The 13316-nt window shown below is 34.0% G+C and overlaps 1 protein-coding gene across 20 annotated transcripts in view; it reads left to right on the top strand.

Annotated features, from left to right (window-relative positions):
• The window catches only part of CDC42BPA (CDC42 binding protein kinase alpha), a 316154-nt gene that overhangs the window by 208983 nt on the left and 93855 nt on the right, over window positions 1–13316 (top strand). For all 20 annotated transcript variants that reach the window (XR_014265738.1, XM_082469813.1, XM_082469807.1 and 17 more), the window contains one exon: window positions 12549–12796. Coding sequence is in view for 19 of the 20 variants with exons in the window: in XM_082469813.1 (XP_082325939.1) it covers window positions 12549–12796 (248 nt within the window). In the remaining variant the exon portion in view is untranslated. The remainder of the gene's footprint in view (window positions 1–12548; window positions 12797–13316) is intronic.

Raw genomic sequence — 13316 nt, 5'->3', positions numbered from 1 at the left:
ATGTATTCAATTATACTTATATATATGCTTATGTCTGATTACGTGTATATATAAATATGCTTATGTATGCTTATGTATAACTGAAATGAATGACAGCAATTATACAAGGGATAGGAGGCAGGAATTAGGATTATTTCATTTTATGGTACTTGCACTATTCATGAAGTGGTAGAATGTTATTTGAAACTGGACTTGGATTGGTTATAAATGGGTATGGCAAACTGTAGAATGGCCACTTAAAAAAGGAGTTCAACGGATATGCTCAGAATGGGGAGAAAATTGGATCATATAAAATGCTTAATTAAAACCACAAAAGACAGGGACTTCCCTGGCAGTTCTGTGGTTGAGATTCTGTGCTTCAAATGCAGGGGGCATGGGTTCAATCCCTGGTCAGGGACTGAGATCCCGCATGCCGCACGGCGTGGCCAAAAACAAGGGGAAAAAAACCCCGCAAAAGACAGAAAAGGTATGGAAGACAAAAATAGATACAAAGAAAGGAGCAATAAATAGAAAGCAGTAGCAAATATAATAGATATTAATCAAAAAACATCAACAATCATTTAGGATGTCAATGGTCTTAAGTATACCAATTACAAAACAGATTATGTCAGATTGGATCAAAAAACAGTATCTAACTATATGTTGTCTAAAAAGCCCACTTTAGGTGTAGAGGCACATATAGTTGTTCCTCAGTATCCATGGGGCGTTGGTTCCATGCCCTCTCCGCACCCCATGGATACCAAAATCTGCACATGCTCAATTCCCTTATATAAAATGGTGTAGTACAGTCAGCCCTCCATATCCATGGATGCAGAATTTGTGGATATAGACGCCAAGTGTCTAGATTAAGAGTACAGGCATACCTTGTTTTATTGTGCTTTGCTGTATTGTACTTTGCAGATATTACAAATTGAAGGTTTGTGGCAACCTGCATCAAGCAAGTCTGTCAGCACCATTTATCCAATAGCGTTTTTTCACTTCATGATTTTATGTCACATTTTGGTAATTCTCACAGTATTTCAAATTTCTTCATTATTATATTTGTTGTGGTGATCTGTGATTATTGATCTTTGATGTTACAATTGCAAGAAGATTGCAACTCGCTAAAGGCTCAGATGATGGTTAGCATTTTTAGCAATAAAGTATTTTTAAAATTAAGGTGTGTACATTTTTTTAGACATAACGCTATTGCACAGTTAATAAACTAGAGTATAGTGTGAATACAACTTTTATATGCACTGGGAAATCAAAAAATTCATGTGACGCACCTTATTGCAATATTCGCCTTTTTGCAGTAGTCTGGAACTGAACCCAAGGTATGCCTGTAAGTGGATGGAGAAAGATATCCCATGATAACACTAATCAAAAGAAAGTAGAAGTAGCTATATTAATTTCAGACAGGGTGGAATTTGGAATAAGGAAAGTTTTTGGAAATAAAGAAGGGCATTGCTGTTCACCAAGAAGATGTAGCATACTTAATGTGTATGCGTGTAACAACATAGCATCAAAATGCATGAGGCAAAAACTGACAGAAGTGCAGAGAAAAAGAGATGAATTCACTGTCATAGTTGGGAACTTCAGCACCCCTTTATCAGAAATGGACAGATCCAGCAGGCAAAAAAATTAGTAAGGACATAGTTGAACTCAACATCCATCATCAATCAAATGGATGTAAGGACATCTATATACTGCTTCACCCAACAACAGCAGAATACACATTCTTCTCAAGCTTACATGGAACATCCACCAAGATAGACCACATTCTGGGCCATAAAACAAACCTTAAGAAATCCTTAACAAATTTAAAAGAACAGGAATCATACATTGTCTGCTCTCAGACCACAGTGGAATTAGACTAGATGTCAGTAACAAAAAGATAGCTGGAAATTCCAAAATACTTGGAATTAAGGCACCACCCTTATAAAAAACACATGAGCCAAAGAAAATGTCTCATGAGAAACTTAAAAATATTTTGAACTAAATGAAAACACAAATTGTCAAAATTTGTCAGATACAGTGAAAGCAGTGCTTAGAGGGAAACTTGTGGCATTGAATGCATATATTAGAAAAGAAGAAAGATCTAAGATTAATTGTTTTAGCTTCCACCTCAGAATACTAGAAAGAGAAGAGCAAATTAAATCTAAAGTAAACAGAAGAAAAATAATAAAAATTAGAGCAGAAATCCATCAAATTGAAAACAGGAAACCAGTAGAGAAAAATCATTGAAACCAAAGCTTATTCTTTAAAAAGATCAATGAAATCGGTAAGCCTCTATCCAGGCTAATTAAGAAAAAAAGGGGTCCCTTTATCTATTTTTGAAAGAAATCATATTCACAAGTTTTCTAGTATGAAACTGTTCTTACATTCTGGTAATCAGTTGCTCATATAAATAACTGAATTTCAGTACAGCAGTGGATTTCAAATGTTAACTTTTTATTAACAATTTTTACTGTTAAATGTATCAATATATTGAGATGAGTCTGGTTTTATTATTTGGTGTTTTGATCAGGTTTTGTTTCAGGCTTATCTTAATTTTATATAAAGTAGAGTAAAGCTTTCTTTTTTCCTCTGTGCTCATAGAAATAAACTCTTCCTTGAAATCTGAAAAAATTCTCTTGTAACACATTCTTTGTTACTATATAGTAGCTTCTCAGTGCTTTATTTTATTGTTAATTTGAGACAATTTGGTCACTTATATTTTTCCAGTAAAAATGTCTTTCAAACAGATTTTCAAACTTACAAGTTTGAATACCTTATATAAATTTAATAATTCCCTTGGAAACTTGAAAAGAAGGGGAGTTACCTATCAATATAGTTTATATTATTTCATATATTTATAATTACCTTCACACTATAATTCTTTTAAAATTTTTCTTCTCTTTTCTGTGGTAAATATTTTTGCACAGAGTATGCTTAATCTGTGTTTTGCCTCCTGTACTCTCTGCTATATCTTTAAACCTTTGATTGTAAAATAAAACACAAATACAAAGAAAAAAAGAAAAGAGAGACAGGACGCTACTAATATCAGAAATGAAAGACAGGACATCAGTATGCAACCCATGTACATGAGAAGGCTAATAAAGGAATACTATGAACAATTAATTCTTTGCCTACAAATTTGATAACCTAGATGAAATGGACCAATTCCTTCAAAGACACAGCTCCCATAACTAACCAAGGAGAAATAAATAATCTGAAATGGCTCTGTCTGTTAAAGAAATTGAATCAATAATTAATAATCTTCCAGAACAGAAAGCACCAGGCCCAGATGTATTCACTGGTGAATTCTACCAGACATTTAAGGAAGAAATCATGACAATTCTCTACAGTTGCTTTCAGAAGATAGAAATAGAGGAAATACTTCTTAACTCATTCTATGATGCAAGAATTATGCTAATACCAAAACCAGACAAAGACTTTACAAGATAAGAATGCTACAGACCAATGTAGAAAGCCGCATAGACATAGGTGCAAAAGTCCTCAAAAAATATTAACAAATTGAATCCAACAATATATAAAAAGAATTATACACCACAACCAAATGGGATTTCATCCCATGTACACAAGGCTGGTTCAGCATTTGGAAGTCAATTAATGTAATGCATCACTGATGTGATAAAAAGCACATGATTGTATCAGTAGATACAGAAAAAGCATCTGACAAACTAATACTCATTCATGATAAAAACTCAGTAAACTAGGAATAGAGGGGAACTTCCTCAACTTGATAAAGAATACCTATCAAAAAACCTAAAGTAACATCATACTTAATGGCGAGAATCTTGAAGCTTTTTCATTCAGATCAAGAACAAAGCAAGGATTTTTCCTCTCACTACTGCCTTTCAACATCATGCTGTATGTCTTAGCTAATGCAATAAGACAAGAAAACAAAAAAGAAGTATACAGATTGGGAAAGATGACATAAAACTGTCTTGGTTAGCAGATGATATGATTGTCTATGTAGAGAATCAAAAAAATTAACAAAAAAACTCCTGGAACTAGTAAGGCATTTATAGCAAGGTTGCAGGTACAAGATTAATACACAAAAGTCAGTCACTTTGGTTGGTATGGTCAGTCATACCAACCATGAATAAGTGGAATTTGAAATTTAAAACTCAGTACTATTAACATTAGCACCCACAAAAATGACATATTGAAGTATAAATATACCAAAATATGCATAAGATCTGTATGGGGGAAACTATAAAACTCTGATGAAAGAAATCAAAGAAGAACTAAGTATATGGAGAGACATTCCATGTTCATGGATAGGAAGACTCCGTATTAGGTATCTTATAAGATGTCAGTTCTTCCCATCTTCAACTACAGATTTAATGCAGTACAAGTCAGAATTGCAGCCACTTCTTTTGTGGGTATCAACAAACTAAGCCTAAAGTTTATATGGAGAGGCAAAGACCCGAATAGCCAACACAACAGTGAAGGAAAAAAACATAGCTGGAATACTGACTTCAAGACTTATATAAAACTGCAACAATCAAGACAGTATGGTATTGGCAAGAGACTATACAGATAAATCATCTTTGACAAGAAAGCAAAGGCAATACAATGGAGCAAAGATGTACTTTTTAACAAATAGTGTTAGAAGAACTAGACATCAATGCAAAAAAAAAAAAAAAGAAAATTGAATCTAGACACAGAACTTACACCCTTCACAAAAATTAACTCAAAATGGATCACAGACCTAGATGTAAAACACAAAACTATTAACACTCCTAGACGATAACGTAGGAGAAACCTAGATAATCTTTGGTATGGTGATGACTTTTTACTTTCAGCACCAAAGGCACAATCCATGAAATAAAGAATTACTATGCTAGATCTCACTGAAATTGAAATTTTCTGGACTATGAAAGTCACGGCCAAGAATGAAAAGACGAGGCACAGACTGCAGGAAAATGCAGACATATCTGATACAAAACTGTTATCCAAATATTCAAAGAATTCTTAAAACTCAATAAGAAAACAAACAACCGCAGGGTTGCACGATCAACATATAGTAATTAGTTGTGTTCCTTATGTCAGCAATGAACAATCCACAATGAAATTAAGAAAGCAATTATAGTTACAATAGCATCTAAAAGAATGCCTTGGAATAAAATTAACCAAGAATGTTGTGCACTGAAAATTATAAAACATTGCTGAAAGAAATTAAAGGTTACCTAAAATAAAGAAAAGATATCCCATGTTTATGAATAGGAAGACTTAGTATTGTTCAGATGTAGTTTTACCAAAAGTGATGTACAGGTTCAATTTGATCCCTATTATCAACAGCCCCTTTTGCAGAAATGGAAAATATGAGCCTCAAATTCATGTGGAATTGCCCCAAATAGCCAAAAAGCTTGAAAAAGAAGGCCAAAGTTAGAAGACCCACACTTCCCAATTTCAAAATTTATTACAAAATCACAGTAATAAAAAGAATATGACACTGGCATAAGAATATAGACCACTGGGATAGAATTAAGAGTCCAGAAATAAACTAATGTATCTATAGCCACAATTGATTTTTGACATAGGTACACATAAGTACTAATCTGTTCAGTATGGAAAGAATAGTTCCTTCAACTCATGTGCCAGACAGCTGGATTTCTGCATGCAAACAAATGAATTTGGACCCCTACCTTACACCATATTTAAAAATTAACTCAAAATGGATCAACAACTTACGTGTAAGAGCTACAACCATAAAACTCTTAGAAGAAAACATTGGGGTAAATCTTCATGACCTTGGGTTTGGAAGTAGATTCTTAGGTCACAGAAAGCATAAGCAACAAAACAAAAAATGGATAAATTAGACTTCATCTTAATAAAAACTTATTTGTATTGAATCAAAGGACATTTTTAAGAAAATGAAAAGATAACCTAAAGAATGGAAGAAATCATTTGTAAATCAAATATCTGATAAGGGTTTGATATCCAGAATTTATAACGAACTCCTACAACTTAACAGAAAAGATAAACTGCCCAATCAAAAAATGGGCAATAACTTGCATACACATTTCTCCAAAGAAGATATATTAGTAGCCAATAAGCACATGAAAAGATGTTCAGCATCATTAATTATTAGGGAAATGAAGTTAAAACCACAAGATACCACTTCATACCTACTAAGATGGCTAAAATTAAAAACAAAAACAAAATAAGTGCTCATAGGAATATGAAAACAATTGGTGATTCCTCAATAAAAGTAAACGTAGAATTACCATATGACCGAGTAATTCAACTCCTAGTTATATACCCAAAAGAATTGTAAGCAGGGACTTCAAACAGACTCTTGTACACCAGTGTTCATTAAAACATTAGTAAAATGGCCAAAAAGGTATAAACAACCCAAGTGTTCATCAACAGATAAACAAAATGTGGCAAGTACATATAATGGAATATTATTCAACCATAAATGGGGTGAAGTTCTGATACATCCTGCAACGTGGATGAATATTGAGAACATTATGCTAAGTGAAAGAAGCTAGACAAAAGGGGACAAATATTATATGATTCTACTTACATGAAATATCTAGAATAGGCAGATTCATTGAGATAGAAAGTGGAATAGAGATTACCAGGGGCAGGGTAGAGGGGGTAATGGGGTGTTTATTCCTTAATGGTTACAGAATTCTCTTTGAGAAGATGAAAAAGTTTTAGAAATTACAGTGTTGATGGTTGCACAACATTGTGAATGTAATACCACTGAATTGTACATTTAAAATGGTTAAAATGGCAATTTTTTGTTATATATGTTTTACCACTTTAAAATAATTAATGTAGTATACCAAAAACTACTGAATTGTTCACTTTAAATGGGTCAATAGTATGGTATGTGAATTATATCTTAGTAAAGCTGTTTTTTTGGTTAATATTTTGTTTTTTAAACATTAATACAGCTATCATTTCTTGTCTGGATAAATATGTAATGTTCTGTCTGGTTTTCCTGGGTTTTTTTTCCCCCTAGCTGAAAAAAATTTGTTCTTCATATTGTAGTCAGAATAGTAGTTTTAAAGTCTTTTAGTTTTGTGCTTAAAATCCTTTCATGATACCACTTTGCTTTTCAGAAGAGGCTCAAACTTTGTAACATAGCTTTTACCTTATGAGGTCCTTGCTGTTCGAGATTTTAACTTACTATTTGGGTTTTCCTGCTCATACATCAGGTTTTCTCTAGTATATAGACTTTTGTACATGTTGCCAGCAATATTCTACGTAGGTCTCAATTTAGATATAACTTCCTGTGGGTATCTTTCCTTCTATGGTGCTTCCTTCCACTGGGCCCTCTCCTCCCTGTTAGATATACCTCCCCTCTCCCCTATTGACTTTACTTGAGAAAGGCTGTTTTTTAAAAAAAAGTACTTTCCAATTGTTGTGATCATATACCACAGGAGTTTTTTTACCCCATTGTATTAGTTTGCTAGGGCAGTTGTTACAAATACCCACAAACTGGGTGGCTTAAAAAACAGGAATTTATTGTCTCAATTATGGCAGTAGAAATCTGAAATCAAGGTGTTTGCAGAGTTGGCTTCTGATGGTTTGCTGGCAGTGTTTAGCGTTCCTTGGTTTGTAGATGTATCACCCTGATTTCTACTTTAATCTTCATATGATGTTCTCAATGTGTGCGTGATTCTGTGTCTAAATTTCTTCTATTTATAAGGATACAGTCATATTGGATTAGGGCCTACACTGATGACCTCATTTTAAGTTGATTACCTCTGTGAAGACCCTATTTTTATTTTCATTTTTTTCAGGCTTTTTGAAGTACAAATGACAATTTAAAATTGTATGTATTTAAGATGTAAAACCTGATATTTAGATATATGTATACATCGTGAAGTGTTTACCACAATCAAGCTAATTAACGTGTCTATCACCTCAGTTACCTCCTTCCTTCTACCTTCCCCATCTCCCTCCCTACCTCTCTCCCTTCCTTCCTTCCTTTTTTTTTTGGCTAAGAATACTTAAGATCCACTCTCTTAGCAAATTTCCAGTATGCAGTACAGTATTGTTAACTGTAGTTATCCTGCTTCACATTAGATCTCTAGAATTTATTTATCCTACATATCTGAAATTTGTGCCTTTTGACCAACATTTCCCCATTTCCCCTACCCCCTCAGCCCTTCGCAACCACTGTTCTACTCTCTGCTTCTAAGAGTTTGACTTTTTTAGATTCCACACATAAGTCAGATCATGCAGTATTTAAAGCCCTAGTTCTAAATATGGTCACATTCTGAGGTACTGGTGTTTAGTGCTTCAACATATGAATTTTGGAGGGACACAAGTCAACCCTTAACCCTTATGTTTCACTTGAGAGTGTGATATAAGCTTTTTCTGTTTCATTATTATGTGATTGTCACAAACATAATTTTAATGATTATAGAAGAATATCCACTTAGCCAGTTTCCTACTGTTAAATACACTTGGCCCTTAATATCCGCAGTTTCCATGTCTGTAGATACAGAGAGCCCATTGTTTGGGGTGGTGTGGGGGAGAAAATTCCAGAAGGCAAAATGCGAACTTGCCATGCCCTGGCAGCTTATACATAGCATTTGTAGGTGATTTAAAGTATTTGAGAGTACGTTATATGCAAATACTACTCCATTTTATATATGGGACTTGAGCGACTGTAGATTTTGGTAATGGAGGGTGGACAGACCTGGAACCAATCCCCCCAAGCTGACTGTATTTATTTTTCACTTTTGCAGTATAATAATTACCATGGACCCTTTTATGCACTTCTTTTAGAACAGATACCTGGAAATGAAGTGGTCAGATCATTTTTAAGGCCCTTGATACATGCCACAAATTTTTGCAAGTATGAGAGGCATTTCTTGCTTTCTTAGTAGATCATTTATTAATCATATTTTCTCTTTGTGAATTATCTCTTTAAGTCATTTGCCCATTTAATTTTGTAGTCTTCATGTTTTTCTTATCAATTCTTATAAAGTCTTTGCATAGTAAAAATTGTACTGTTTATCTTCTCTGCAACTGTTTTACCAATTTATCATTTGCCCTTTAATTTTGGTCTTGTTTCTTTTTCAAATTATAGATGATTTGTTTTTATTTTCCTCAATAGTTCTTCTATTGCTTCGAAGCTTGGCTTGTCCTTCTTTTTTCAGAGTTTGCTAAATATGTAATTCTGCTTTTTCCTGGATGATTCTATTGGGTTTAAAGATATTTAGTTCTAATCTATTTGGAGTTTGTTTTGCTAAATGGTATGATGTGAGAATCATTCTTTTCTTTAATTGCTAGCTTGTGGTTTCAATTCCATTAATTAATCACTGCTTTCCTCAGTGATTGACAGTATCTCACATATCGAATTAAATTATTTTGGGGTGGAGATCTATTACACTGATACTTTATTAAAGATTTATAGTAGGGACTTCCCTGGTGGCGCAGTGGTTAAGAATCCACCTGCCAGCACAGGGAACACGGGTTTGATCCCTGGTCCGGGAAGATCCCACATGCCGTGGAGCAACTAAGCCTGTGCACCACAACTACTGAGCCTGCGCTCTAGAGCTCATGAGCCATAACTACCGAGCTCACGTGCCACAACTAGTGAAGCCCGTGTGCCTAGAGCCTGTGCTCCACAACAAGAGAAGCCACTGCAATGAGAAGCACGTGCACCACAACAAAGAGTAACCCCTGCTCGCTGCAACTAGAGAAAGCCCGCATGCAGCAACGAAGACCCAAGGCAGCCAAAAATAAATAAATAAAAATAAATAAATTTATAAAAGAAAAAAAGTCCACCTGCCACTGCAGGGGACACGGGTTTGATCCTTGGTCTGGGAAGATCACACATGCCACGGAGCAACTAAGCCCGTGCGCCACGACTACTGAGCCCACGCGCCACAACTACTGAAGCCCACGTACTCTAGGGCCCACGTGCTGCAACTGCTGAGGCTGTGTGCTGCAACTGCTGAAGCCCACGCGCCTAGAGCCTGTGCTCTGCAACAAGAGAAGCCACCATAATGAGAAGCCTGAGCACTGCAATGAAGAGTAGACCCCACTCCCTGCAACTAGAGAAAGCCCGCGTGCAGCAACAAAGACCCGATGCAGACAAAAAAAAATTTTTTTTTAATTAAAAAAAAATTTATAGTACGTGTTAACATCTGAAAAGAACATTACCCTCTCTCCTTCTTTACTCTTTGTGCTTTTTCAGGATTTTCTTTGGTATTTTTACCAGTTTATTTTTGCCTGTGTGCTAGAACATTTGTCTCCATCTCTCACCCAGTATTACCTCCCACATTTAAAATTTTTAAATTAAATTTACAGGGAAGATAATTTAAGAAACATTGAATATATGTACATTCAATCTTCCCTTTCAAGTACTTGGTATTTTTCTATATTGTCTTCTTTAAATCTTTTATAGAGACTTGTAGTTTTTTCATATAATTCAAACAAATTATTCACTGTTGTTATTACTTGTGTGTGTATTAGTTGCTGGTGATTTTTGTTGGATCTATTAAAAACAAATGAAAATTTTTTATTATTAACAATGAAAATGTTTACTATTATTGCTTATTCTACTGTCTAGAAGTACTGTTTGATTTATATTTATCTAATATGCAGTTGTTTTACTCAGCTTTATCAATTCCAACACTTTTCAGTGGATTTATTTGCATTTTCTGAGTGAACAGTTTATTAAGTGGAAATGATCATGATTTTCACCTATTCATGTTTTGTAACTATGTCACATGTTACTTAGAATATCTAAAATCTAATATTAAATAAGAGAGATAATGGAAGACATCCTTTTTGTTGTTATTATTCCTGGATGTATCTGGTGTTTCACTAGAAAGTATTATTTTGTCTGATAGCTTGAAAGAGGTTATTTCTTAAGAGAATTACTGAACTCTTTTTTTTTTTTGTGGGACTTGGGGTAGTATTTTGGAATTGGTATTAGATTTTATCAAACACTTTTGGGCAGGGGTACTTACAGAGATTATCACATGGAGTTAATTTAATTTTTGCACAGTTATTAATGTTTGCTAATATTAAATTACCTTCAATACCTGTAATAAAACTTATTGTTTTGCAGTAGATTGTTCTTTTTTACCTATGGTTTAATTTTGTTTCTCAGCATTTTATTTGGCTTTTTTACGTTCTTCTCAATTAGTGACATGAGTCTATAACTTTTTTTGGTGGTATCTTTGTGAGGTTTTGATTTCAAGGTAATTTTTGCTTGAAACTTCTAGTACATCTACTGCTATCCCAACAGACAAACTATACTAAAGTGAACAGCAAACTAAAAGTGTGCTTTAGGTGATTAGAAAAATGAAGAATAGTATGGTAAGTGGTTAGTGCTGCAGATGTTGATTTAGGCACCATTTTCATGGAGTTGCATAAGAGCAACAACACGACTTGACATGGCTCTTCCCAGTTTCCGCCGAGCTTTGCATGTCAGGCTGACTCAGAAACCACTGGAAAATCTGGGTCCTGCTTATGGTAGGCACTTCATAAGCAGTTTTGAGTAAATGGTTAACATTACAGTGACTATCCCAGAAACATTTCTCAGGCCCACGTTGATGCCTATTTTTTTTTTTTTTTTTTTAAATTATAGACCTCAAATGTGAAAAGCTAGCATAGTTTTCTTTGGACTTTAAATCAAGGACTGTTACCAGTTTTCCTGCCCTTAATACTGACTTCAAAAAAGGATACAGTGTCCTCCAGATCTTGATTCCTTGTTGTCACTAAACATAAGCTTATAGGTTCTTTGAGTTTTAAAAGTTTTATTGTGGATCACCTGGGAAAATAGCATGTAACAAAGTAATAGAAAAGTTACTCAGGAAATCTTATAGTCAAAACCTCTGTATGCTTCTGTTTACCTTAGCTACTACCTGGAAGAACCTTTGGACATTACATTTTCCTTTCTCACTGATACCAAGAGTATATTTCAACCTCATTTCTAAAAAGATGTCTTTCAACCAAATTTCCCCTTCTTAAAGCCCTACCTAAATGTGAAGAGATGTATCATTTTTTTCTAGAATAGGTACAAAGATGTTAGATTAGACCTTTGTCATTTCTCCCCGGACTACTGCAGAAGCCTTCTTTCTCCCTTTTCTTTTTGTGCATTCTAGCTCTACCACTCCTCCCCCAAGTTAATCTTTTAAAGATGCAAATGTATTTATAACCTTTTATTAGTTCCACATCAGAAATAGGATGCAGTTAGATTTTTCCTTCACTCCATACACCAACAATATTATATATAAATTAGATATTTAAATGTAAAACAAATAATTATATAAGTGCCAGCAGAAAATACAGATAAATATTTAATCTTGGTGTGAAGAAGACTGTAAAATACAGCAATAAAGGAATACACACTTAGAAAAATATTGGCAAAAAAAAAAAAAAAGAAAAATATTGGCAACATATGGCAGGCAAAAAAGGTTAATAGCCTGAATAAAGAAAGTATTATTTTTATGTAATAATATACAAAAATAATATTCAGTTATATGAACAGTTCTTTATATTGTAGAAAGAGTTATTAGTTAATATTTTATTATTCTTACAGATTAACTAATCTTTTATTATTACTTCTATAGCAAAAACAAATTAGTTACTCACCAGGAGTATGCAGCATAGAACATCAGCAAGAAATAACCAAACTAAAGACTGATTTGGAAAAGAAAAGTATCTTTTATGAAGAAGAATTGTCCAAGAGAGAAGGAATACATGCAAATGAAATTAAAAATCTGAAGAAAGAACTACATGATTCAGAAGGCCAGCAACTTGCTCTCAACAAAGAAATTATGATTTTGAAAGACAAATTGGAAAAAAACAGGAGAGAGAGGTAAGAATCAAGTTATTTACTCCTCTAATAATTATTTATTGAATACCTGTTCGGTGTCAAGGACTGGAGATATATGGCAATAAACATATTCCAGTTCTCAAGAAGACCAAAGTCAAGATTGGTAAACAGAAAATTATATTACAGCATCATAGGAAAGCAAATGGGATAAGTATAGGAACACCCGTAGAAGAGGCACAAAAGATAACTTTGGTGTGTCTAGGTTTTTTGGGCAAAATTATTTCTGAGTTAAGACCAAAGATATACGAAATATATAGCTGTGGAAGAGTGTCCAGGCAAAGGTTAGCAGAATTTGCCAAGATCTAGAGGAAAATGGTAGCATGGCACATTCAGAAAATGAAAGCTGTTCACTATGGTGGAAGCATAAAAAGAAAGATGAGTGGTGAGAAATGAGACTAGAAAGGAAAATAGTCGTAAGACCACTGAAGGAAAATTACATGATTATATCAATATTTATATTTTTGAAAGACCACTCTTGCTACTGTTTAGAGAATGGATTGGA

The sequence above is a fragment of the Balaenoptera physalus genome (genome assembly GCF_965194825.1).
Source record: "Balaenoptera physalus genome assembly, chromosome: 1".
Taxonomy (NCBI): Eukaryota; Metazoa; Chordata; class Mammalia; order Artiodactyla; family Balaenopteridae; genus Balaenoptera; species Balaenoptera physalus.
The sequence above is the reverse complement of the archived record's forward strand: the minus strand, read 5'-3'. Positions and strand labels throughout refer to the sequence as shown.